At 52.9% G+C, this 22,909-nt stretch overlaps 1 protein-coding gene across 2 annotated transcripts; it reads left to right on the top strand.

The window, feature by feature from the left end:
• The first annotated feature begins 500 nt into the window (after positions 1–500).
• Positions 501–20,254, top strand: LOC144725018 (phosphatidate phosphatase LPIN2-like). Of its 2 annotated transcripts, none has more exons than XM_078604450.1 (22): positions 501–779; positions 3,201–3,419; positions 4,435–4,530; positions 5,959–6,105; positions 7,308–7,525; positions 8,111–8,209; positions 8,684–8,804; positions 9,191–9,647; positions 11,496–11,654; positions 11,806–11,905; positions 12,153–12,355; positions 13,171–13,264; positions 13,406–13,475; positions 14,147–14,239; positions 14,880–14,956; positions 15,496–15,634; positions 16,179–16,327; positions 17,347–17,433; positions 17,656–17,808; positions 18,320–18,434; positions 18,877–18,980; positions 19,740–20,254. In XM_078604450.1, the coding sequence occupies exons 2-22, from the start codon at positions 3,228–3,230 to the stop codon at positions 19,897–19,899; spliced, it is 3,033 nt and encodes a 1,010-aa protein (XP_078460576.1). In that variant the 5' UTR covers positions 501–779; positions 3,201–3,227; the 3' UTR covers positions 19,900–20,254. The 2 variants fall into 2 exon arrangements, with proteins under 2 accessions (XP_078460576.1, XP_078460577.1); XM_078604451.1 differs by having other exon boundaries at positions 501–991.
• The last annotated feature ends 2,655 nt before the right edge of the window (positions 20,255–22,909 follow it).

Raw genomic sequence — 22,909 nt, 5'->3', positions numbered from 1 at the left:
CTCCAAGCCCCACAGGCGCGTGACGTCATAAGCGGCGTATCGGCGCCATCTTGGATAGGGAAGTTGTCAAGAGCGGACGAAACCCTTCTCACAACTCTTCCCTATCCAAGATGGCCCCCCGCCCTTTTCCCTATCCAGTATGGCGCCTATACGCGGCTTCTGGTGGAGGGGGAGACAATCCTGGGCGACGTCACCGCACCCGCTCATTGCCATCGGGCGGTTGTTAAGGGGGTGGGGGGGGGAACATCAACCTTAGCCAATATGGCGGATTCATATACTCGTTCGTGATTGGTTTAAACATAACTAAATAAATAAACGTGGTGCTGGGGGAGACCGCCAAGGGGGTGGGGCGCGCCGGGGGGATGGGGGGGGGCGAGAGGTTGGGGGGAGTCGCGAGAGGGTGGGGGAGGGGCCGAGAGGTTGGGAGGGCCGATAGGGGAGGGGTGAGAGGGGGGGGCAGAACTTCCGGTGGGTGACGTCATCAGGCCCAATGCGAAAAATCTCACTGCCCGAGTTTACCCCCCCCCGCCGCTTGCCGTGATTTTTAAAACTCGCCTCTCGTGCCACGAACAAACCACCAGACACGAAACAACGAAACCGACGATGCTCTCCACTTCGATGTTCGAAGCCTCTCCTTGCCCTCCTCTCGACGTGACGCGTGAACCCACGCGTCATATGAACCCCCTTGGAGCAGCGGGGGCGTGGACGTTGTAGGACCCGGGCCTCCAGTTGTTGATCGCCCTTCAGTCGCGCGGCGGCGGCCCTCGAGTTCGCGAACGGTGACCACCACACCACCACCACCCTCACCACCCCCACCACCAACACACCGCCCCCCCACCACCCTAACCACCACCCTCACCACCACCAACACACCACCCACACCACCACCCTCACCACCAGCCTCACCCCCACCACAACACCACCCCCATCACCCCCACACCACCACATCACCACCACCACATTTTCTTGACGATCCACATGCGACGTTGAGGTACGTGCTGCCGAACGCAAGAGGGATGTTCGCTCTCTGGCCTACTCCAATTACCTTTGAAACGCGTGGAGGCCGCGTGTCGTTGTTTGGGTTTTGCCTGCAGACTTGCTCATTACATTCCGTCGGGCCCAGTTCAAGACGTGCTGCGTGTGTTTGTGTGTTAAGCGTGTCGCCGTACGTATGTTTGGATATATAGCACGTTGTTGTTGTGTGTAACAGCGTAGGCTTTCACGACCGATATTCATGATAAAGGTTTTTGGGTTGTGTGTGTGTCTGTGTCTTATACGCAGCATGGCATACGGTGGGCTGCACACAATGTCGTGTGTTGACAAGTTTGGAATGCGCCAGATCTCGTTTGAACTCGCAAGCTAAGCGGGTCATGAGCCTGGACAGTGCTCACGTGTGCTTGGATCGATGGCTATGAGATGTTAACGACCTCGCCTGGTGTGCAGGCGGTCGTGGGTTCGATCCAGACCCTGACGCCTGCTGCTGTGTTTTTTGAGTTTGTGTGTCTCTCTCATCACCATCACGGTGGCTAGGAGATGTTAACTACCTCAATCTTAATTTAGGAGCTTTCGTGACTGCAGGAATTATTCTTTGGTTCTTTTCGGTTAAGTCACGTCTAAAAATAAAATAATAAATTAAAATAACACATTACGACGTTTCGATTGCAACACAAGCAATCATCATCAGGTATAAAAGAAATAGCAACAAAAAATCTAACTAGAAAACTATAGACAGACATACAAGCAGACAGACATCACAACGGCACACAGAGAGAGGACACACATCGGCACAAAGAGAGGGGTTGTCTCTATGACGGTCCCTTAAATATAGAGAGGGGGGGCGAGAACGGAGAGAGGGAGGGGGCAGAGAGAATTAGCCTGGTATGCAGGAGGGCGTGGGTTCGATTCCGACCCTGACGATGCCTGCTGCTGTATATTTGGAGTTTGTGTGTCCATCTCATCATCACGGTGGCTATGAGATGTTAACTACCTCGCCTGGTGTGCAGGAGGTCGTGGGTTCGATCCCGACCCTGACGCCTGCTGCTGCTGTATATTTGGAGTTTGTGTGTCTATCTCATCATCACGGTGGCTATGAGATGTTAACTACCTCGCCTGGTGTGCAGGAGGTCATGGGTTCGATACCGACCCTGACGCCTGCTGCAGCTGCTGTATATTTGGAGTTTGCGTGCCTGTCTCTTCACCCCGTGGTCGCGTGGATTTTTCTCCGGGTCCTCCGGTTTTCGCCTCCATACTTAGAAGCATGCGTTTTAGACTATTTGGCTGCTATAAATTTACACACAATGAGCCACTTTGTTGAGCAATCATTTGTGGCCAGGTCGCTTCTGAAAAGAGCCAAATAGCTCGGTGGACCTTACCTGGTCAAATAATTAAAAAAAAGTATATTTTTAGAAACACTGCTCGACAATGGAATTCCCATCTTCCCTTCATCCCAAGCTGGTACAATAGTGACAACAACATTGCTCGATTCAACTCTCACCTATTACAACCTCGACAGTGATGTTTGTTGCTGACCGCTTGACATTTGGGCCTGTGTTGAGCAACTTGTGTTTTAAAATCATTATCGTGCAGCGGTTGGCATAGGCTGCCGCGGGGAAAGCAGAGATCACTTCATAAACATGAATTGTACCATGCTGTGCTCCACGCCTTCACCAACCCACAATGACCAGCGTGGTGAAGTATGGTTCAAATAGCATGTGGGAGGTGGGGGAGAGGGCTCATTTGTCGTAACATCGCATATACGTGTTAGAGTAAACAAAAGCAAAGCCTTACCGATGATGGTGTTGATGATAATGGTGTTGTTGATAGTATTTATGACGTGTATTTAATTATCCAGGAAATCCAATTATCCAGGTAAGTCGGCCAATTAATGATATTTATTTCGTCGAGTGGGAGGAAACCGGAGCACTTTGAGAAAACTTACGTGTGCGAGGGGGCAACACTCTATCCCCGTACAGATGGTAACAAACTGCGATAATTTTACTTGCTGTACTGCTTTCTCCTGGAAAGTCAGAGTATGGCATCTCCTGGATGCCCACGGAAAGGGAGTTTTACAAAATGTGTTTTGTATGGTGATCCACCAACCCTCGCTGCCTTACACAGTGCTGGATTACAGGCGTGGTGACCATTACACTTGACACTCACTGCCCTTGTGTGCGTGTGTGTGTGTGTTTGTTTCCACGCAGAAACCCACCCGGCGAGGGGGAGAGAGGATGAATTACGTGGGGCAGCTGGCGGGGCAGGTGTTCGTGACGGTCAAGGAGCTTTACCGGGGCTTGAACCCAGCCACACTGAGTGGCTGCATCGATGTGATCGTGGTGCGCCAGCCAGACGGCTCGTTGCTGTGCTCGCCTTTCCACGTGCGGTTTGGCAAGCTCGGCGTACTACGCTCCAGAGAGAAAGTGGTGCGTGTGCGCTGCGCGTTTACAAAGTGCACCTGGCCTGGCACAGGCCCCGTGGTGACGTCACCGCCACTGAGTGGCGAATGGCGGATGGTGTACGTTTACATTCATTGGTGTTTGGGGATGCTGCTGCTACCGCCACGGCTTAATGATTCGTATGCTGGACTTGCAGTGCAGGGAACTCAACACATTCGTCAATAGCAATGCCTCAAATGCCTCAAAAAGCATTGCATTTTTTCAAATACATACAAATAAGGTAATGTTCCAGTTAATGCCCTGCTTCATTGCATTTTTTTACGTCGCCTATGATATATTTCTCCTTTCAAGGCAGCGTTACTAACGAATGTATCGAGTTTGTTAATTGTGCTTTATGCACCACTGCCAATGCAGTAGCAGCAGCATCGTCAATTAATTTTCAGCACAGGAAGAGGTCACCGCTTCGGTGCTATCTCCTGAACGCGATATCTGAAGCTTCGGGGAAACTTTTTAAACGTCTTGAGATACAGCGCCTTCGTTATATAGCCTCGTGCTTTAAGAATTGCGTGACTCCAAAAATGCAATCGTCACAATTCGTAGTTAAAGGAGGCGATCGATACACATGGAAGCGACACCATGCACTGTGGGTCACGAGGAGTGGGGTTTGGGAAACGCTGCAGTGTTCTTGTTTTTTTCGGTAAAGTCACGTAGAAGGGAAATAATAAAATAATATGAATATTAAACAATAAAAATTCTCACGACGTTTCGACTGCAACACAAGCAATCATCATCAGGTGTGAAATCCACAGCAAGAACATTTTTCTTGTGAAATCCACAGCAAGAAAATTTTCTTGCTGTGGATTTCACACCTGATGATGATTGCTTGTGTATGTTATTTTATTATTTCCCTTCTACGTGACTTTACCGAAAGCACCAAGAATATGAATCCCTGCAGTCACGAAAGCTTTAAATCGAAATTTAAATGCTACAGTGTTGCCGAGAGCTGGCCTTTGTGGATACGTTTTGCCTTTTTGCGTTTCAGGTGGACATTGAGATTAACGGGCGTGCCGTGAACCTGCACATGAAACTCGGGGACAATGGAGAGGCGTTTTTCGTCGAGGAGACTCAAATGCAAGAGGCAAGTAAACCTTTCTAAACATTAATTTTAACACTTTCCAACTGAGGTTCAAAGCGATTATGAATTAGCGCTGTCCATTCGTCTGTGTGTAATACAGAGGTTGGGCAGGGGGGGGGTTGTTGGGAGGCATGAAACTTTACTGTTAAATTGTGTTCGCATTCGGATGTATCCTTCAGAAAATCGGCCAAATCGATCATAACATGGAGACGCTAATCAAAGGGCCCGCCACGGCATCTCAGCTGGCAAAGCCACCGTCCTCACCGCATGTCTCGTGATGACCCATGGACATGCTGCTCCTGTGTCTTTGGCTCAAGCACTATCGCTATTATCTGTAAATACTTGGAAAACATTTTGGAAAACATTACGGGATCCGGCCATATGCATAGTTTCTCTTTGCCATGTTATTTTTATTTTTTATCAATGCCAGTGAGTGACAGTATACAGATGTAAACAATATTACATGCATTGGTTTTGTTATAGTATGTGGGAGCATCGGAGGCATAATGGTAAGTGCACAGTGCTGCCAACCCCCCGGCCACTTGATTTTGATTCCCAACGATGGTTGACATCAGTGGCAAGTAATATCTGACCAGTCTTGCCCACCCCTTGATCGACCTGCACTGACTAGTCTGGTGAAGTATCGTTAAATAATGCCCAAGACTGGCGGTGCATGGGGAGCAGAGGGCATTGGTAGAGGGCATTGCAAACTACAAGTTTGTAACGAGCTGCACAGTCTCCGTGCATTCAGAGGCGTGGGAATCCACGGACAAGCGGAAAGGCAGCCAAAACCGGAACCAGCGATTGGGCAAACTTCCTGTCTCTGTATTCGAATATTTGGCCAACTAATTTTATTTTAGTTTTGATATTGAGTGGGAAATGAGAGGACACGCTTTTGAGCTTTTCTGAACATTGCCCAAAGATAAACATTGTCTGAACATGAACAATACATGAATATATTAAATAATATATTCATGTATTAGTGGGCTAGGCAGAAGAGGGCACTGCAGCAAAGCCAGATTGTTGTACTGTACGTATATGCTCCCACATCTCTGCTTCCCACTTCACCAACCCGCCACTGACCAGCGTGGGGAAGTATGGTCAAATAACCCCCACGACTCACGAGGCACGGGTATACCCTTAAATAACGATTTGTCCTCATGTCATTGCCCGTTGCCATTGTGCTTGTTGTTTTCACTTGGGATTGTTATTCTTATCTATTCGTACATTTTGGTTTGTGCTCGTGTTTTGGGTTGCTCACACGACGTGGCTGGCTGTTCTCAAGTTTGTTATCCAACGCTCGCGTGTCGGGTCATCGCGGTTTTGGTCTTCCCGTCCTCACGTTGCGGTTTTAGTTGTTGGGCCTTGTGCAGTTTGTTTTTTTCTGGCCCTCCTCGGTGAAGACCGTCCTCTGCTGTGCTTCTCCCGCAGAACATGGTGCCGGCTCGTCTCGTCACGTCCCCGATCCCCTGTTCGGACAGGGACGAGGGTGAGGATGATTCCGACGACATGGAGATGGAGCCGATCCTGGGAGACGAGGATGATGAAGATATTGGCAAGGTCCGAGACTTGCCGGAGGTGAGTGACACGGCGACACGACTGCAATCAGCCCGAGCTGACTTACGCCACCGGAAATGTATTATTTAACATTGCTATATATATCCATGTTTGTGTAATATTTTCTATTTCTCTTGTGACGCAGTTGTTTTTGTTGTTATTTCTGTTTGCTTCGTTGCTGCACTTTGTCCTGCTTTTGCACGTTTTGGTGACCCCGGCCACCCATGCAAGTGAGACTCATCCTGGTCACTTGAGTTCTTATCTCGTGAAACAAAATAAACTTGAAACTCCACCTCATCCAACGTACATATGAACTCGTACTATTGTGAGTCTCGCATGAGCAGAGCACAATGGAAGTTTTGACACGCTTAACAAACATCTCTTATCTCGTAGCTAGATATCGAGGCAGTGTGTCCCAGGCGGTCTGACACGGGGTTGAAGCTTTGTCAATGACAACAAGAGATTTTAAAGTGACTTCAGCCAAACCAACCTCTGGTGGTTCATTCACGATAGCTGGAGCTACGATTCCACCCCTGACATTCACTTATAGTCTTCCACGTCATCTTCGACTTTCGACTTACGTGGACTATGCGTGCACCCACGAGATAAGAGCGAATTGATTTTTGGCTCGTGTTGACAAAAGGTCATTTAAGCTTGGTGGAGTTAAAAGGAAAAACATTCGAAACGTATGTAACTATATCAAACGTAGAGTTTTTTTCTTCTTGGTTCTTTCGATAAAGTCACGTATAAAGGAAATAATAAAATAATAATTAAACATAATAGAATAATTCTCACGACGTTTCGGCCACAACGCAAGCAGCCGTCCTCAGGTGAAGAACAGGTCTGTCGGAAAGACAGTGTCTTTCAGTGTCTTTCCGACAGACCAGTGTCTTTCAGTGTCTTTCTGACAGACCTGTTCTTCACCTGAGGACGGCTGCTTGCGTTGTGGCCGAAACGTCGTGAGAATTATTTGATTATGTTTTATTTTTATTATTTTATTGTTTCCCTTCTACGTGACTTTACCGAAAGAACCAAGAAGATGAATCCCTGCAGTCACGAAAGCTTTAAATCGAAATTTAAACGTAGAGTTTTTTTACATTACAGCACGCCCAGCCACCTTAATCTCCCCGGTGCTGATGTACACGCATCGCATGACGTTCACTTGCAAGGAACAACACCCGCTGTTGTGTTTGTTCCTCCCTCCACCCCTCCCCCTTCATCAGCTGCTTGCCGGAGAGGTGGCGTCCTGCGCGAGCGTGCCGGTGCCGCTCCTATCGCCGCCCTCGGCTTCCAAGAAGCGGCGCAAGCGGCGGCGCAAGTCGAAGATGGACACGGGCGGGGGCCGCAGGGAGTCGGCTACCACCGCCTCGCACGACGGCGACATCTTTGCGATGGAGATGAACTCGGACGAGGAGGCAGCGGCCACCTCTCCTGCGCTCAGGTCTTGCTGCGCTCGTGTGCGCGGCGCCGGCCATGTCGATACTGCCGCCCCACCACCCCCATCCTCGCCACGCCCCCCACCGCAGGCCCCCCACCCCTGAATCCTTCCAACACTTAGCGTGCATTTGGGCTGATGCGGTGTCTCTTAATAACTGTCGCAGAGATGCGAACGCCGCCCCGTAGAGCACTTTAGAATAATAAAGTGTTGCCGTCGCGTCACCAACTTTTGTTGCCGCTTCGTGACGTTGCCCCTTCCCCTCGGCCGGCCGTGTGATGCAGAAGGGGGCGGAAGTAGATAAATCGCAGAACAATTCAGCGGCAACGTTTGCGGTCACCCAGTTAAACCAGAAACATGAGCCAAAGCGCAGACCTTGTCCAAACCAGTTCACTGGTGAAACACAAGACTTTTAATCTCCTGGGAAGACTTAGAGATTTCCCACGGGCAGCTTTAGCTCTTGTTTCCACTTGTAACTGTTGTTTCCGGTTGAACTTAGTGATTGCTAACATTGCCGTTGATTTGTTCTGTGATTGCGTGTTGCTGATTATTATTATTTTTGTACAAATGTTCTCTCACCACGTGCTGCAGAAACAACTCCTTCCAAGTGAATAGCGGCATGGAGACTGCGTTCTTCTCAGGTGTCCCAGTTCACCCGCATTCCGACGGCGACTGGTCCCCACTGCAGAGGTATCCACCCGTTCTCGGCAAAGATTAAGATCCTCCCTATAGCCTTAACAGACTGTTGGGGGCAAGTGCTGTTAGCGAGTAACACCTATGAATTTTGACTTAGGAATAGGGCTATTGGCCAGCTTAGGGTTAGGGTGAGGGTTAGTGACAGGTGTAGAGTTAAGCGTAAGGTTGGCCTTGGGTTTACGAGGCTTAGTGTCAGGGACAGATAGGAGTTGCATTAGGGTTAGTGACAGGCTTAGAGTTTGAGAAATGGTTAGTTTAGGTTTATGGACAAGGCTAGCATTATGGTGATAATGGTAGTTAATTGATAGTCTTTGATGAGTGACAGGGTTCATGGCAGGCACAAAGATAAGGTTCGGCGTAATGACTGGCGTCGGTTGAGATCCAGCGCTGTGTCTCTGCATACTCAGTCTTAGCGGTCTGTCCTCCGTCACACTGTGTGATACCTACCGCACCCCCCACCCCACACAGCCCATCCTCGCTGCGCCCCATGTCACCCAAGAGCGACTCGGAGCTCGTGTCTAAGGGGTCGGAGAACGACCTCCTCCGCAACATGCAGTGGTCCTGGGGGCAGCTGCCCGAGAGAGCGCAGGTGACTCGCGGTTGTTCCTGTTTCTGCTGCTGCTTTTGTCCCAGCAGTCTCTAGACTCTACATTGCTTAGAGGCAGCAGGGCTGGGAGACTTTGTGTGAGTGTGTGTGCGCCTGGGTGTGTGTTTATGCCTTTCGTGATGCTGGCCACCCAACCCGTTGTGTGCTGTGCCGACCTTCATAGGTGCTCGCAAGCAGCACATGCCCTTACAGTCAGTTAAAATGCTACACGGGGGATCTTTTATGCCTTTGTGTGTACGTGAGTTTGTGTGAGCATGTGTATATGCATGCAAGGCCTTCACCCAGCAGCAGTGGATAGATCGTGGCGGCTGCTGCTATCGCCACCGCTGCTGCTGATTATCGTTCACGCTCCGCCTGCCCGTCCGCAGCTGATGAGCTTGGACATGGAGGACGATGAACCCCTTGTGGTCGACATCATCGCCCCGCGCGACACCACCCACTTCCGCGTCATCTTCGAGCCGCCAAACTCCTCGGGCGACACTGACGACGACATCTTCGCGCCACCGCCACCGCCACGTGCCGAGCCTCTCGCCTTCCATCCCTCCTCCTCGCCCGACGACGACGACCGCGAGGAGGACGACGGCGGCGGCGGCGGCGGAGATTACGGCGGAGGCGGCGCGATGTCGGCGGGCGAGGCGGAGGGGGACGCGTCGTGCTGGAACGTGCTGTGCTCGTCGCCGCCGCCGCAGCTCACCAGCCGGCCCACCGTGCGGCCCGAGACGCTGCTCAAGCCCAAAGCCTCGCCACCGGGGCGGAGGGAGTGCGGCGACGGGCGGCCCGAGGAGCCGGCCACGGCGCAGCCGGGCGGACGCACGGCAGAGAGCGGTGCGGGCGGTGTGGGCGGTGTGGGCGGTGCGGGCGTGTGTGTGCCCGCCGTGCCAAGATTGCATATGCACGCATACAGGAATATAAACTTACATCCTATATTCATAAGTAGACATGTACGGCCCCTTTAGCAATCTACTGATGATGAGTTGCTTGACCACACTACAGCAATGGTGGTCAGTGTGGGTTGGTGAAGGCGGGAAGCGCATATGTGGGAGGATATATTATAATTTTTCTATAATGCAGGGGTGGAGAACGTCCGGCCTGCGGGGCGTATGAGGCCCGCAAAATCATTTGGTCTGGCCCTGCCAAGGCAACCGCAGGCGGGACTCGAAATTCAATAAATCTAGGAGCAAACCTGGAAAAGTAGTTGCGGGTAGCAACATCATCAACACCAGCTAACATCACACGCCTCACCAAAGAGAAGCAGTGCCAGCCATCACATTAGGGGCGAGTTAATTAAATGTTTGACCAAATATAACAACAGGCTAATGTTTAAGTTGATAATTTTGTATGGCCCGCGAATGGTGTTATAAATATCCAAATGGCCCTTGGCAGAAACAAGGTTCCCCAGCCCTGCTATAATGGATGCTACTTTCACGGACGACTGGTATATTACATGACTTCTATGGTAGTGAAGACACAGGCGACCCCCGCACCTACCACCTCATTGGTTCCTGGACGACGGGTGCAAGTCGAGCTGTCGTAAGTCGAACCCTCGATTCCCAGAGGCGCAACATTATACATTGGGGTTCCGTTCCTGGAAACCCATTGCATAACGTAAAAATACCAAAATGGACCACGAAAATAAATGAAAATAACCCTAACAAACATTTATTGTAACTGAACATGACTTTTACACACATTTATTAAATAAAAACAAACACATTTTAAAATCCTCAAGTACTTTTCTGCATGTGCATCACATTTCCTCTTCTCAGATATAGCGAAAGGCAAAATTTGCGTTGCGAAAGAGATGCGTTCCCTCTAGACGCAGCTGCAGGCTGTCGGGCTAGACTCGACATACCCATACGGCAGAAGAGAAAACCAGCGCCAACTGGCACTAAGTCAGCGCATAACATGCGCACACTCAGTGCCAATAGACTCGGCGTCGGTAGCAGTCGTTAGGCGGTCGTAGATACGCGTTTTGGTCGTTACTCTGGGGGTCTTACTTACTATAAGAAAGGCCATAAACGCGGAGGGTCGCAAGTCGGCGGTTACCTGTATTGATAAAACTGATGGTCCATGTTTGCAGTGCAAGGCCAGCACCGCTGCACTCTTCATCATTTTGTGCGTCTCGATAAACTCATAACACACGGTGGCCTGGTGGCTCAGAGGCCAATTGAAGGTTCTCGGAGGTAGTTCTGTGACATCCGCTTCCGTGGGCCATTCTCCATCACGAAGGGTTGCACTGCTCTGCGAGAAATCTGAATCGATTTTCCGGCTCGTGACATTGAAGTAACTACACTATGGGAACCTCATTTGCCAGTAAAAAATATGATAATTGGTTCTTTACCCTTCTATCTGGCAACAAAACTGACACCTTTTTACAAGGAGTCATGTTTGCATAGACCGCAATACCTGCAGTCATAATACAAACAAAAGAACATAACTCTGATAATGTGGGACAGTGCACATTATCAGAGTTATGTTCTTTTGTTTGTATTATGACTGCAGGTATTGCGGTCTATGCAAACATGACTCCTTGTAAAAAGGTGTCAGTTTTGTTGCCAGATAGAAGGGTAAAGAACCAATTATCACATTGAAGTAAGTTTGGGGGCTTCCGGGGGTGGAAATAATAAAAAAAATTGCATAACATTTTTTTCATGATGCTGTTTTGGCGATCAGAAGCTGGCTTCATGGCACTATCGGACCCAGCCGGATCGGTGGGGCCAGACGTGGCACCCGGCGAACACCCGGAATTGGCGGTGCCGCTCCAGCCCGAGTCGATGGACGCCAACGAGACCAAAGCCCTCTCCAAGGCCGAGTCGCCCGTCCGGAAGAAAGGCATGGCCCCTTCTCTCCATTTTGTGTCAACTTCTCTTGCCCCCCCCACCCCCCTCCACCGTCCGAGCCGCGCAGTCGTACATTTGTTGAGCGTGCTTGGAATGCCGTGATCGTGTTTGTGATCGTGTTTTGCTCGTTTGTGTTTGAAAAGAGGTGGGAAAACGCAGCCAATACCTGGGGCAGAGCGATATTTACCTGGATGAGCTGTCGAGATTGGATCCAGTGGAAGCTGCCATGTACTTTCCCAAGAGGTAAACTGACTTTCGTCATATCGTAATCATTATTATCTTTCCCTTCATGTTGCTAAGTGTTATCATTATCATCTTCATTGTCATCTTAAGTTTTCATCACCATTATCTTATCAGTCATCCTCGCCGCCACCACCCATCGTCATCCTATTCATTGTAAAGATCAATATCGTCATTGTCATCATCTTATCACTATCTTACTCATCACAATTATCACCTCCCTCCCCGTGTCCGTCGTTCCGACCACCAGCGAGGGAGAGCCGTGCCCCCCAGGTCGGCCTGGCGAGGTGGCCGCCGTGCCGGCCCGCTCGCCCTCCCACTCGCCGCAGTCAGTGGGCAGCGGTGCAGCCGACAGCGGCACGGAGTGCCTGTCAGACTCGGCCCAGGGAGACGCCTCCACAGTCGCCCTGTCGCTGTGCGGGGGCCTCGCCGAGTCCTGCAACATCTCGCAGGGTGAGGCGCGCGACGGACACACGGCTGGTGGTGCTGGTGGTGATGCTGGTGGTGCTGGTAGTGGTGCGAGTCATGGCAGAGGCAGTTTCGATCGTGGCGTTGGTGCTGGTAGTGCTGGCAGTGCCGGCGGTGCTGGCGCTATTGGTACTGCTGGTGCTGGTGCTGGTGGTGATCAAGGTGTTGCTGATGGTGGCGCTGGTGGTGATGATGGTGGCTCTGACGATGATGGTGTTGCTGACGATGATGGTGGTGGTGTGTGGCCGACATAGCGCATTGTGCTGTGACCCCAGCAACCCGAATTAGATTCCCACTCACTGTCAACATAGGTGACATATGAACCAGTCCTGACCTTCGGTCTTATAAACATCTTCACTGGGGAGACAAAGACGGCCGGCGTGGTGCTCGCCACCCACCCCCTCGTGCTGTACCGGCCTTCATAGGTGCTCGCTCGCAGCATTTGCTCCAACAGCCTGTGTAGGCTATACGGGAGCGCTTTGGTGCGTGGCGCATGGCATTTCGTAGTGGCTGAGCTAACGTCGTAGCAATTGTCCCAATGCCCAACCGTGCGGATTTATACATAGCATCTAAATGCGACCGCGTCTCAAGATCCTGTATTCACACAGTGGATGTTATGCGTGGGAGATACAAAGCCAAGTCGGTCATCGGCAGAGGCGACAAGGCCTTGAGGCTGGACTTGAATGGGGGCAGGCGTTTGACAGCGCGGATGTTTGTTGGACCTAAAGTGACCGGGTGATGATTCGCCGTTGAAGTTGTGTGGGGCGGGGTGTCGTGGTACCCGTGCGCCTCCCTTGCAGAGAAGTTCGAGGCTCACAGGGTCTCCTTCCAGCAGTTCCTCGAGAACCCGGCTCTCATCGACGACCTCAACCTCGTGGTGCTCATTGGAAACAAGTAGGCCGTGCACGGCGTTTTATTTCGCAAGCGTCCCGTGTTTTACAATCCACCGTCGTAGCAGGTGGCACACCAGTGGCTTGCGCCTGTGTTTCTACAAGCCCCAGCCTGTGCGTGACGGATGTGTCCCCGTGTCTGTAGGTATTACAACTGGGCAGTGGCTGCACCGATGCTCTTGTCCATGCAGGCGTTCCACAAGCCCCTGCCAAAGGTACCAGGCCTCAAGAGGCGGCAGGCGTTGCGTCGCTGGGTTTCCGTGATCGGTGAACACGGGCACGCGCGGAGGACCCTAGAAATTTCAGTTATTTAACGATTACGCTAGATTACCCACTAAAGCCTTGCCGAGTCTCATGACTCACTTTTCAGGAGGGTCCTGCTCAGTTATTTTTGGGTTGACAGCTTGAGAGGTTCGGAATAGAACACAGCCAGAGAAGGGTGGGAGACGTGGGTGCAGGATGCAGGAGGATAGGGTAAAAACAACAACAAAAACTTGGAAGTGTGGATTATAATGTATTTGAATCTGGGGCCCTGAGAAAATTAGGACATTTGAAGAACGTTAGCAAATCATGAATTGACAATCGACGAAAGATAACTTTTTTCTTCGTAAGCATCAAGCACCGAGCGTGTCCTCAGGCAGTCGAACGCATCGACATAAACCGATTTCTACATGGACATCCCTTTCGCAAATCCACTGCTGGATGAGGGCCTCCCCACCCCGTGCGGCTCGTGGGGTTTACTTGACCATACTTGACCACGCCGGTCAGTCGGCACGACTTCCGGAGCCTAATAACGACGCGGCAGCAGGTTCCGCAGCGCTGGCACCGTAGCCGACTTCAACCGATGTGACGGCGCGGGTGGTTTGGCGCTGTCGTTTGCCTGCAGCTGGCGGTGGAGGCCCTGATGAAGGAGAAGATGCCCAAGAAGAGCAACCGGTGGTGGTTCTCGTGGCGTCGCAGAGACAACTCGGCCAAGGCGGTGAGGCCGCACGCGCTCACGCCCCGGCCCTCCACGGCACAGTGGGCTCGTTTAGAAGCCGTCGGTTTGATGTTGATGAGATTATAAAAAAAGACGGCCGGCTTATCGGTGGTGTGATCACGCCCCCCCTGTCAAATCGTGACCGTAACGACGATAAATGACGACGACACCTTCGTCAAATAGTTTTTTTTATTTCACCAGGTAAGGGCCCACTGACCTATGTAGTAGCTCTTTTTCGGAAGTGACTCGGCTATCATAAGTGAGAGCTCAACGAAGTCGCTTGTCACGTGGACAAATGCCCTAAACGCATGTTTCTAATCCGCTGCTGGATGAATGCTTCGCCACGCCGTGTCGATCGTTGGAGTTGTACTAGACCGTACACCGTGCTGGTCAGTGTTGGTTAAATTGGGGGGCGTGGTGGTACATAGGATGGCAAGATAATAGTCGTAGCCGTGGTTGGGCATCGACCTCTGGTCTCTGGGTTTGTAGCGCGACGCGCAAATAACTACACCGCCGCTTACCCACTTAGAAAATGATATACTACCAGTGGTGACATTTTAACGAATGAATGAAGGAATAAACAAATGTTCAATCTTTTCGACAAACCCTCGGTGCTTCCTGCCCCCTCCCCCCCTCGCAGGAAGGGAAGAGGGAGCAGCTGCAGCCAGATAGTGGACTGAGCGGAGAGCAGTCGGGACAGTCTGACACGGGGATCCGGTGAGGCCCTGGCCCGTCACGGAACAACGGCATCCACGCTCTCCCCGCCCCCTCGTTTCACCCCCCCCTTTAACCCCCCCTCTAACCCCCCCCCCTCTAACCCCCCCCCCTCTAACCCCCCCTCTAACCCCCCCTCGTCTAACCCCCCCCCTCGTCTAACCCTCTCATCATCTCACCCCCCCTCGTCGAACCCGCTGTTACTTCACTACCTCATCCAACCACCCCCGCCGGAGTCATCGCCTCTCATCTTGACACCCCTCGACTATGTACGGATGTATGTTGAACTTCTTTAGCACTGTACATCGCCAACGGTGCTAATCCGAGGTGCGGAGGAAGGAAAACAAACTAAACACGCAAACCAGTTCTAAAGAAATCTAGATGAAGATTTAAAATTGCACAGCTCCAGCGGCTTCCTAATAATATCGGAAGGCAGAGCGTTCTTGACGGCCGCAGAAGCGCATCTGAAAGCGCCGCGCTGCAGTGACTCGCCGCTTCTCATCTTCTCACCTCTTCGCCGCCGCCCCCTCCCCCCACCTCAGGCTGCAGGACGACGAGTCGTCGTCGTCGTCGAGTGAAGACGAGGAGCTGGGCCCGGTGCCACGCGCCGTGCCGCTGCTGGAAAGGGAGCCCCACGTGACCGCGTTCCGCAAGTCCCTGCGCCTCTCCTCCGAGCAAATTGTACGTGGGTCCCTCCCCGCACTTCCCCCCCCCACCATACGTGCCCCCCCCCCCCCCCCCCCCATGGAGCTCGGTTGCTACCTCGAGCGTCTTCCAGGTCGCCATTGTTAGGCCGCAGAAGGATGGCACCCCACCGGTAGTATCCACAGCCATAGCGAGGAGCTTTATCGGATGTGGTGTGCCGGGCTGCGGAAATTGTTTCCGGGTAGGCCACGCGGGCAAACGTGGCAGAAATGAATGCCCGGTTGGCGGTGGTTGCCCCAAGTGTCGGCTGGCACGACAGGAGGGGTGCTGCTGTTTTAGTAATGTGGGGGTCTGTGGGGGGGCGAGGAGTGCGGCGGGTGGGGGAGTCGGAGCCAGGACGAGGGCTGATGCGGCAGCGCAGGCGTTACGAGTAGGAGACAGTCGGTGGCTACCATGAAGAGGAGCTACATCTGGGGAGTTGGGGCACAGGGGCAGCTCTAACAGCAGCGAGGCAGCGATGGCACGGTGCGCCGACCTCTTGACCCTGGCCCACGGCTGACCGGCCGGCCGGCGTGTGCAGGCTCAGCTGCAGCTGAAGGAAGGCCCCAACACGGTGAGCTTCAGCGTGACCACGCAGTACCAGGGCACCTGCCGCTGCGAGGGAACCATCTACCTGTGGAATTGGAACGACAAAATCATCATCTCCGATATCGACGGCACCATCACCAAGTGAGCGACGCATGCGCATTGCCCACCGTGGATTTTTGGATTTAAAAATACAATAAATAGTTTTTTACATTTTCCGCCCGTAGTTATCCTGGTCGCGCTGTCGTTACGAGATGGAGTGTCCATTTGGGTGGCCCACAGCAATGTCACCCGCCGTCTTGGGGGCGGTGACACGGCCCAGTGGTAGCGTGTTTGCCACTTGTTGCACGGGTTTACAGTTCGAATCCAGCGTTTGCCCTGGTTAATTCTCTGCGGTCGTATTAACCGTAAACATCCTACACGTTATCTGCCTCAGTGGATGTGCCTGTGTCATGGTTAAATTTTCCACATTTAAAATTTTACTTGCAAATTATTAACTTTTGATGAGACACATCATTCTTCGCTCCTGCTGTGAATACTCGGCCTTTCCGGGATTAAACAATCGCGTTCGGGAATGGGCCACGGAAGCAGACAAGGCAGAGTTTACATCCCTGAGGGCCACCGTAGGGGGCAGCACTTTCCCTTACAGGAGACGGTGCGCTGGTGACAACCGGCGTGCTTCACCACTCTCGTCAGCCTGTACCTCGCGGCCCTCTTACATTTGTCTTAAGGTAAATTTCTGCAGGGAATTTCCAAAGCCCCCTCCATCTGGTGTATGAGAGAGAATGTTAAAGGCCTCGTTGCATCATTCAGTGTGCGACCGTGGTCATCCAGAACAAAGACCGTACAACGTTTCATGACGCAATGCTCCGATCCACAAATACGAAGGAGACATCGCAGGCATTCGCTCCGCTGCTCCTAACGCGGTTATCTGGCTTGAGCACCTGAATATGAAATTGTAGTTGTTGCTCAAAATCTACATCAGCCATACCAAATAACAAATCTCTGACGATGTCAGTTAAATCGTTTACAGTTATCGAGACCTCGTCTGCAATCGGAGAAGAGGCCTGTGCACTGGACAGGGTAGAAGGATATTGAACGATGATACCGGCCCTAAGGCAGGGGAACTCGAAAATGTGGTCATTTACAAGAGTTTTTCGCAGGTCGGACGCGCTGGGGCAGATCCTACCGACACTCGGCAAAGACTGGACGCAGCAGGGAATCGCCAAACTCTACCACGAAATCCACAAGTACGCGGACTGCCGCGCACACCCACACCCTCGATTCTCACACCACCGAGTTCCCAGCGCCAGCGTCACATCGCCGACTCGCGCACCAGACCAGACGAATATCTGTCCCCCGCCGGCAACGATTAACCGTTAATTCCGCATAGGAACCGATATTCGGGAATGTTATTTCCCATTCCGTATCTTTGAATGCCGTCATGTTTTATGGCTCCGTCGGCTCCGCAGGAACGGGTACAAGTTTCTGTACTGCTCTGCGCGCGCGATCGGCATGGCGGGAATGACGCGCGGCTACCTCAACTGGGTGAAGGAGAAGGGGACGGAGCTGCCCCGTGGCCCGCTGCTGCTTGCGCCCAGCAGCCTGCTTCTCGCCTTCCACCGGTGAGCACTCAACCGTTCGCTCGCTCAAACTCTCGCCCGCTCGTGTGCTCGTTCTCTCGCGCGCTCATTCCAGGGGTCATCCACCCGCTGAGTGGCTCACTCACGCAGTCATTTGCTCGCCCACTTATTCACCCATTCACTTAATAGCTCACCTACCCACTTACCTGTTCACATATTCGATCAACCGCTCAGTCATACGTCTGTTCGGTAAACCGCTCGCCCACACGCTCGTCTGTTAATCCATTGAATCAACTGCCCGCTCGCTCGCTCGCCTGCTCGACTGCTTACTCAATCACTCACCCATGCACTCACCTTCTCACTCGCTCGTCCGCTCGCCTACCCAATTTGCCCGCTCACTCGATCATTCGCCCACCCACTCGCCTGCTAACCTTTTCACCCACCCGTCCACTCGCCCCCTTTCCCGATGGCTCATCGACCGCTCGCACGCTCGGGGCGTCCACTCGCTCGCATATATGCACCGTGCACTCGTTGTGCCTGGCTTCCCCTGCAGGGAGGTTATCGAGAAGAAACCAGAGAAGTTCAAGATCCAGTGTCTGGCGGACATCAAGCACCTCTTCAGCCCGCACTCCGAACCGTTCTACGCCGCGTTCGGCAACAAGACCAACGTAAGTGCCCGGCTCCCGCACGGCGGTTTGCACATGACGATGGCCGAGTGACCATCGCCAGTATCGTCGGTGCCTCTCTATCGATGCGTCCTGCAAATTCAAATGAAAACGACGCTCCACTGGCGATATTTGTGTGTGTATGGGGAGCGGTAGTGCTGCAACGGTTAACGCGCTGCGCTACGAACCCGGCGACCAAGGTTCGATTCACGCTCGTGACCAACACCAGTGACGATTATCTGAACTGGTCATGGGGCTCCCCTAAGTCGACTCAGCCTCAAATGTGTGTGGCGTTGGCCACTCATCCCCTTGTGTGCTGTGCCGGCCTTCATAGGCGCTCGCGAACAGCGCTTCCCCCAACAGTCTGTTACAGGCTATAGCAGGGGATGTTTGTCTTTGTGCTCACGTGTGTGTGTGTGTGCGCGTGTGTTTCTGCACGACGCAGGACGTGTTCGCGTACAAGCAGGTGGGGGTTCCAGAGAACCACATCTTCACCGTCAACCCAAAGGGGGAGCTCATCCAGGAGCACAGCAAGGGCCACAAATCCTCGTGAGTTGGTGGTGGGGGGGGGGGGCACGGTGATGTTGATAGGGGCAACTCGATTCAAACGTCAGTAATATTTAGTTTTTTGTTAACATTATCTAGAGTCGGCGCATTGCTTCCTTCTGCTAAGGCCGTTTAGTTGTTGCAAAGCCGACATTCATCAACCAAGGTGGACAGGAGGTCGTGGGTTTGAGCCCCACCCTGACACCTGTATATTTAGAGTTTGCATGCCTTTCCCCATGGTTACGTGGATTTTTTTCCGGGTCCTCCGGTTTTCCCCTCCACATTTAGAATCAACGTCTGGTTGCTATAAGTTTCCACACGACGATAAGCCACTTCGTTGAGCCATCATTTGCGACCGCCAGAGCCATATAGCTCCGTGGGCCTCACCTGGAAAATGAAAATAGTTTTTCTCGCGCGCGCGTGTGTGCGTGCGTGCGTTGCAGGTACAATGGGGAGCGGTAGTGTAGCGGTTAGCGCGCTGCGCTATGAACCTGGCGAACCGGGTTCGATTCCCGCTTACGGCTTACACTAGTGACGATTATCTGAACCGGTCCTGGGCCTCCCCTAGGTCGACTCAGCCTTAAATGGGTACCTGGTGCGGTGTGTAAACATCGCCACTGGCGAAACAAACAGCGGTCGGGCGTGATGCTGGCCACCCACCCCCTCATTCGTGTACCGTTCCGGCCTTCATAGGTGCTCGTTAACAGCACTTGCCCCTACAGTCTGTTAAGGCTACACGGGGGATCTTTATCTTTGTTGCAGGTACACCCGCCTGGGCGAGCTGGTGGAGCACGTGTTCCCGCTCCGCCACCGCGAGTCCACCGCCGCTTTCCCGTGCGCCGAGCGCTACAGCGACTTCACCTTCTGGCGGGAGCCCATTCACGATTGCCTCCCGGAGTGCCCACCGCCCGAGGAACCGTGACAGCGGACCCCAAAAACACCCCACCCCCCCCACCCCCCCCTCCAAACCGTGCGTGTACGTGAGCGGTGGGGGGGGGGCAGCGCCGGCTTGTGATGCCGCCGGGAACTCTCGAGTCCGATTCGCCAGCGGCTAAGAGCAGTGGCGAGCGATATCCGGGACAGGTGCTCCCCCTCCCCCACGACCCCGGCCCTCCCCTAGGTCAACTTCGCCTTAAAAATAAGCACCTGCTGCATTGTTGAAAAACATCGGCAATGGGGAAAGGAAGGCGGCCGGGCCGTGGTGCTGGGCCACACCGCCCCTTCCTGCGCCGTTCTGGCCTTAACAGGCGCTCGCTAACTAGTAAAGGCTATACGGGGGGCGGGGGGGCGGGGGGGTGCGGGGGGGCGGGGGTGGGGGACCTTTTGTCAGTCCGCTGCAGGGCCTCCCCCCACGCTCGCCCGGTAACAACAGTAATTGAGCAATACAGGTAACAGCAAAGCACAGGGTAACATGGTAACAGCCAACAGACGCAAGCAATGAGAACTCGATCGAGTCGAGCGCGTCGCCGCTTGTTGTCGTTGCGGAGGTTTGCGGTTCGAATCGAGCGGCCGCCCTGGTCGACGCTGCCGCGGTGTGCATTACCCATATAAATACTCTCGCACGCGCACGCCAGCTCCACCGCGGACATTGCAAAGATCCCGGGACGTCGTTAGCGAGGGTAGGGCCTTCGTTTGCCCACGTGAGGGTCCGAATTTGCCAATATTTTTTTATTACTTTCAAAGTTACCGAATTGCGTAAAACCACATTGCAACGTCGCCCGCTACTGGCCGACTATACTCGCGTGTGAGAGGTAGCGCCACCCTCATCGCCTTGCGCTATTAGAATGGTGAGAACAACTTTCCATGACTAATCATTAATGTACAGTGAAACAATACGAATGAGTCCGTGAAAATTTGACTTAAAATCGTGACCCTGAATCCTAATAATTTAGCAAACGGGAGGGGGGGAAGAGGGAGGTAAATCGATGCTCACAAGGGGTGGAACAATTCGTCGGACGCGTCGATTCGTCGCGATGAATCGTTGGGTTTCGGAGTCACGATTAAAGAGTCGATTCTTCGGTGGCACCCATGGTGGCTGGACGGTGTCCTTTGAAATAATTACAACAATTACGAATTGAAAAAAAAAACATCTATTCGTAAGAACGCACTTGATGATTCAGTGCGGGCATCGCGAGTTTCGGAATCGACATTCATCGATATTAACTTTGGCCTACGGCTAACTGCACCCATGTCGGAAATGACGCACTCAGACGGGGGGGGGGGAGGGGTCTGCAATGAAAATACTGTAACTAAAAAAGAGGCAAAAAAGATGTCGAATTCGGTACAATTTCAAGAGCCGCTATGCACTTGAATTACGAGATGGTGAGTCCTCATTGAGTAACGGTGTCACGAAGCAGGTTCTTGAAAAGAGCCGTCGGTTGCCGACCGCCTGCACTAAGGTCATCGGCACATCGCAGCAGGGGCAGCAGCGACAGCAGCAGCTTTGTGATGCAGTCACTGCTTTCCCTCGACCTCACATACTGGAAAGTGTTGGCACGTATGTGCCCGCGTGTGCAATGTAGGAGCTTTGTTTAGCTTTTAGTTTAAACGACTTTCGGAACGGGTCGCCGTTAAAGGCCGAGGCCGTTGCAGTTCGATCGAAATCGGCGCGTCAAGATTTTCTCGTGCAGCTTGCCCTGCAGTGCCTCATCTTTCTCAAGAGAGCGTGCGTTGTTTCGGACCAAATGCGAGACGCGAGAGGGGGGGGGGGGGTGAACAGTTTGAGCACACGTATGTTTGTCATAAAAGGACGCTGGATGTAACGCTGCCGCTGCGTCGGATGTTACTTTGCGTTGGCATCGAGGGCGTCGTAGGATTTCTTCCACTCATTGCCGTTTGTTAGTTTTTGTTTTTTAAAATATATATATGTAAAACTTAATTTTTTTGGAAAGCGTCGTTCATCGGCCAAATGAGTCGTCACGTCACGGTCGGTGAACTGCCGTTATATTTCAGTTGATGCATCGCCTTGTTTGTGTTGCCTCTTCTTCCATGCCGAAATACATGATACCACATTTCGTCATTTTCTGCGTGTGCGCCTGCGTGTGCGCCTGCGTGTGCGCCTGCGTGTGCGCCTGCGTGTGCGCCTGCGTGTGCGCCTGCGTGTGCGCCTGCGTGTGCGCCTGCGTGTGCGCCTGCGTGTGCGCCTGCGTGTGCGCCTGCGTGTGCGCCTGCGTGTGCGTGCGGCAGTGGGGAGCGGTGGTGGAGCGGTGAGCGTGCGGCACTACGAACCCGCAGCCAGAGTTCGGTTCCCGCTCACGCCCAACACCGGTGATGATTATTGGAACCGGTCCTGGGCCTCCCCTAGATTGACTCGGCCTCAAATGAGTACCTGGTGCGATGTGTAAACATTGCCACTAAGGAGACAAAGGCGGCCGGGCGTTGTGCTGGCCACCCACCCCCTCGTGTGTCGTCCCAACTTCATAGGTGCTCGTTAGCAGCACTTGCCCCAACAGTCTGTTAAGGCTATACGGGGGAATGTGTGTCTTCATCTTTCTGCGTGTGTGAACCGACTAATTATCATTATGCATTTAACCGCTGACTCGTCTAACAATGGTTACCCCAAACCTGTGCCACGGTGCCAATGACGTTATACAAATCCCGTCGCACACAATAACAACCGCCATTCGCCACTATGTGGTGGTTATGTCGCCACTAAGTGGTGGTTATGTCGCCACTAAGTGGTGGTTACGTCACCACGGCGCTTGTGCCAGGCTACGTGCACGTTGAGGTCACGTGAAGTGTCGAACGCCCACTGGCATGAGGTCACGGGGCAGGCCCAGGTGCCACAGGTCGACTGACTGAGATGACTGGCTGAGATGACTGGCTGATGTGCCACCTGTGCCCCCTACTGTGCCAACTTGCTGTGCTTTAGCCACCCGGTGCTCGGCTCGTTGTTGTGAGTGTCGCTCCTCTGCCCTCTGTTGTTGTTGGAG

This window comes from Lampetra planeri, chromosome 22 (assembly GCF_965212315.1).
Source record: "Lampetra planeri chromosome 22, kcLamPlan1.2.h2, whole genome shotgun sequence".
NCBI classification, from domain to species: Eukaryota; Metazoa; Chordata; class Hyperoartia; order Petromyzontiformes; family Petromyzontidae; genus Lampetra; species Lampetra planeri.
This window is presented reverse-complemented; position numbering and strand designations above follow the sequence as displayed.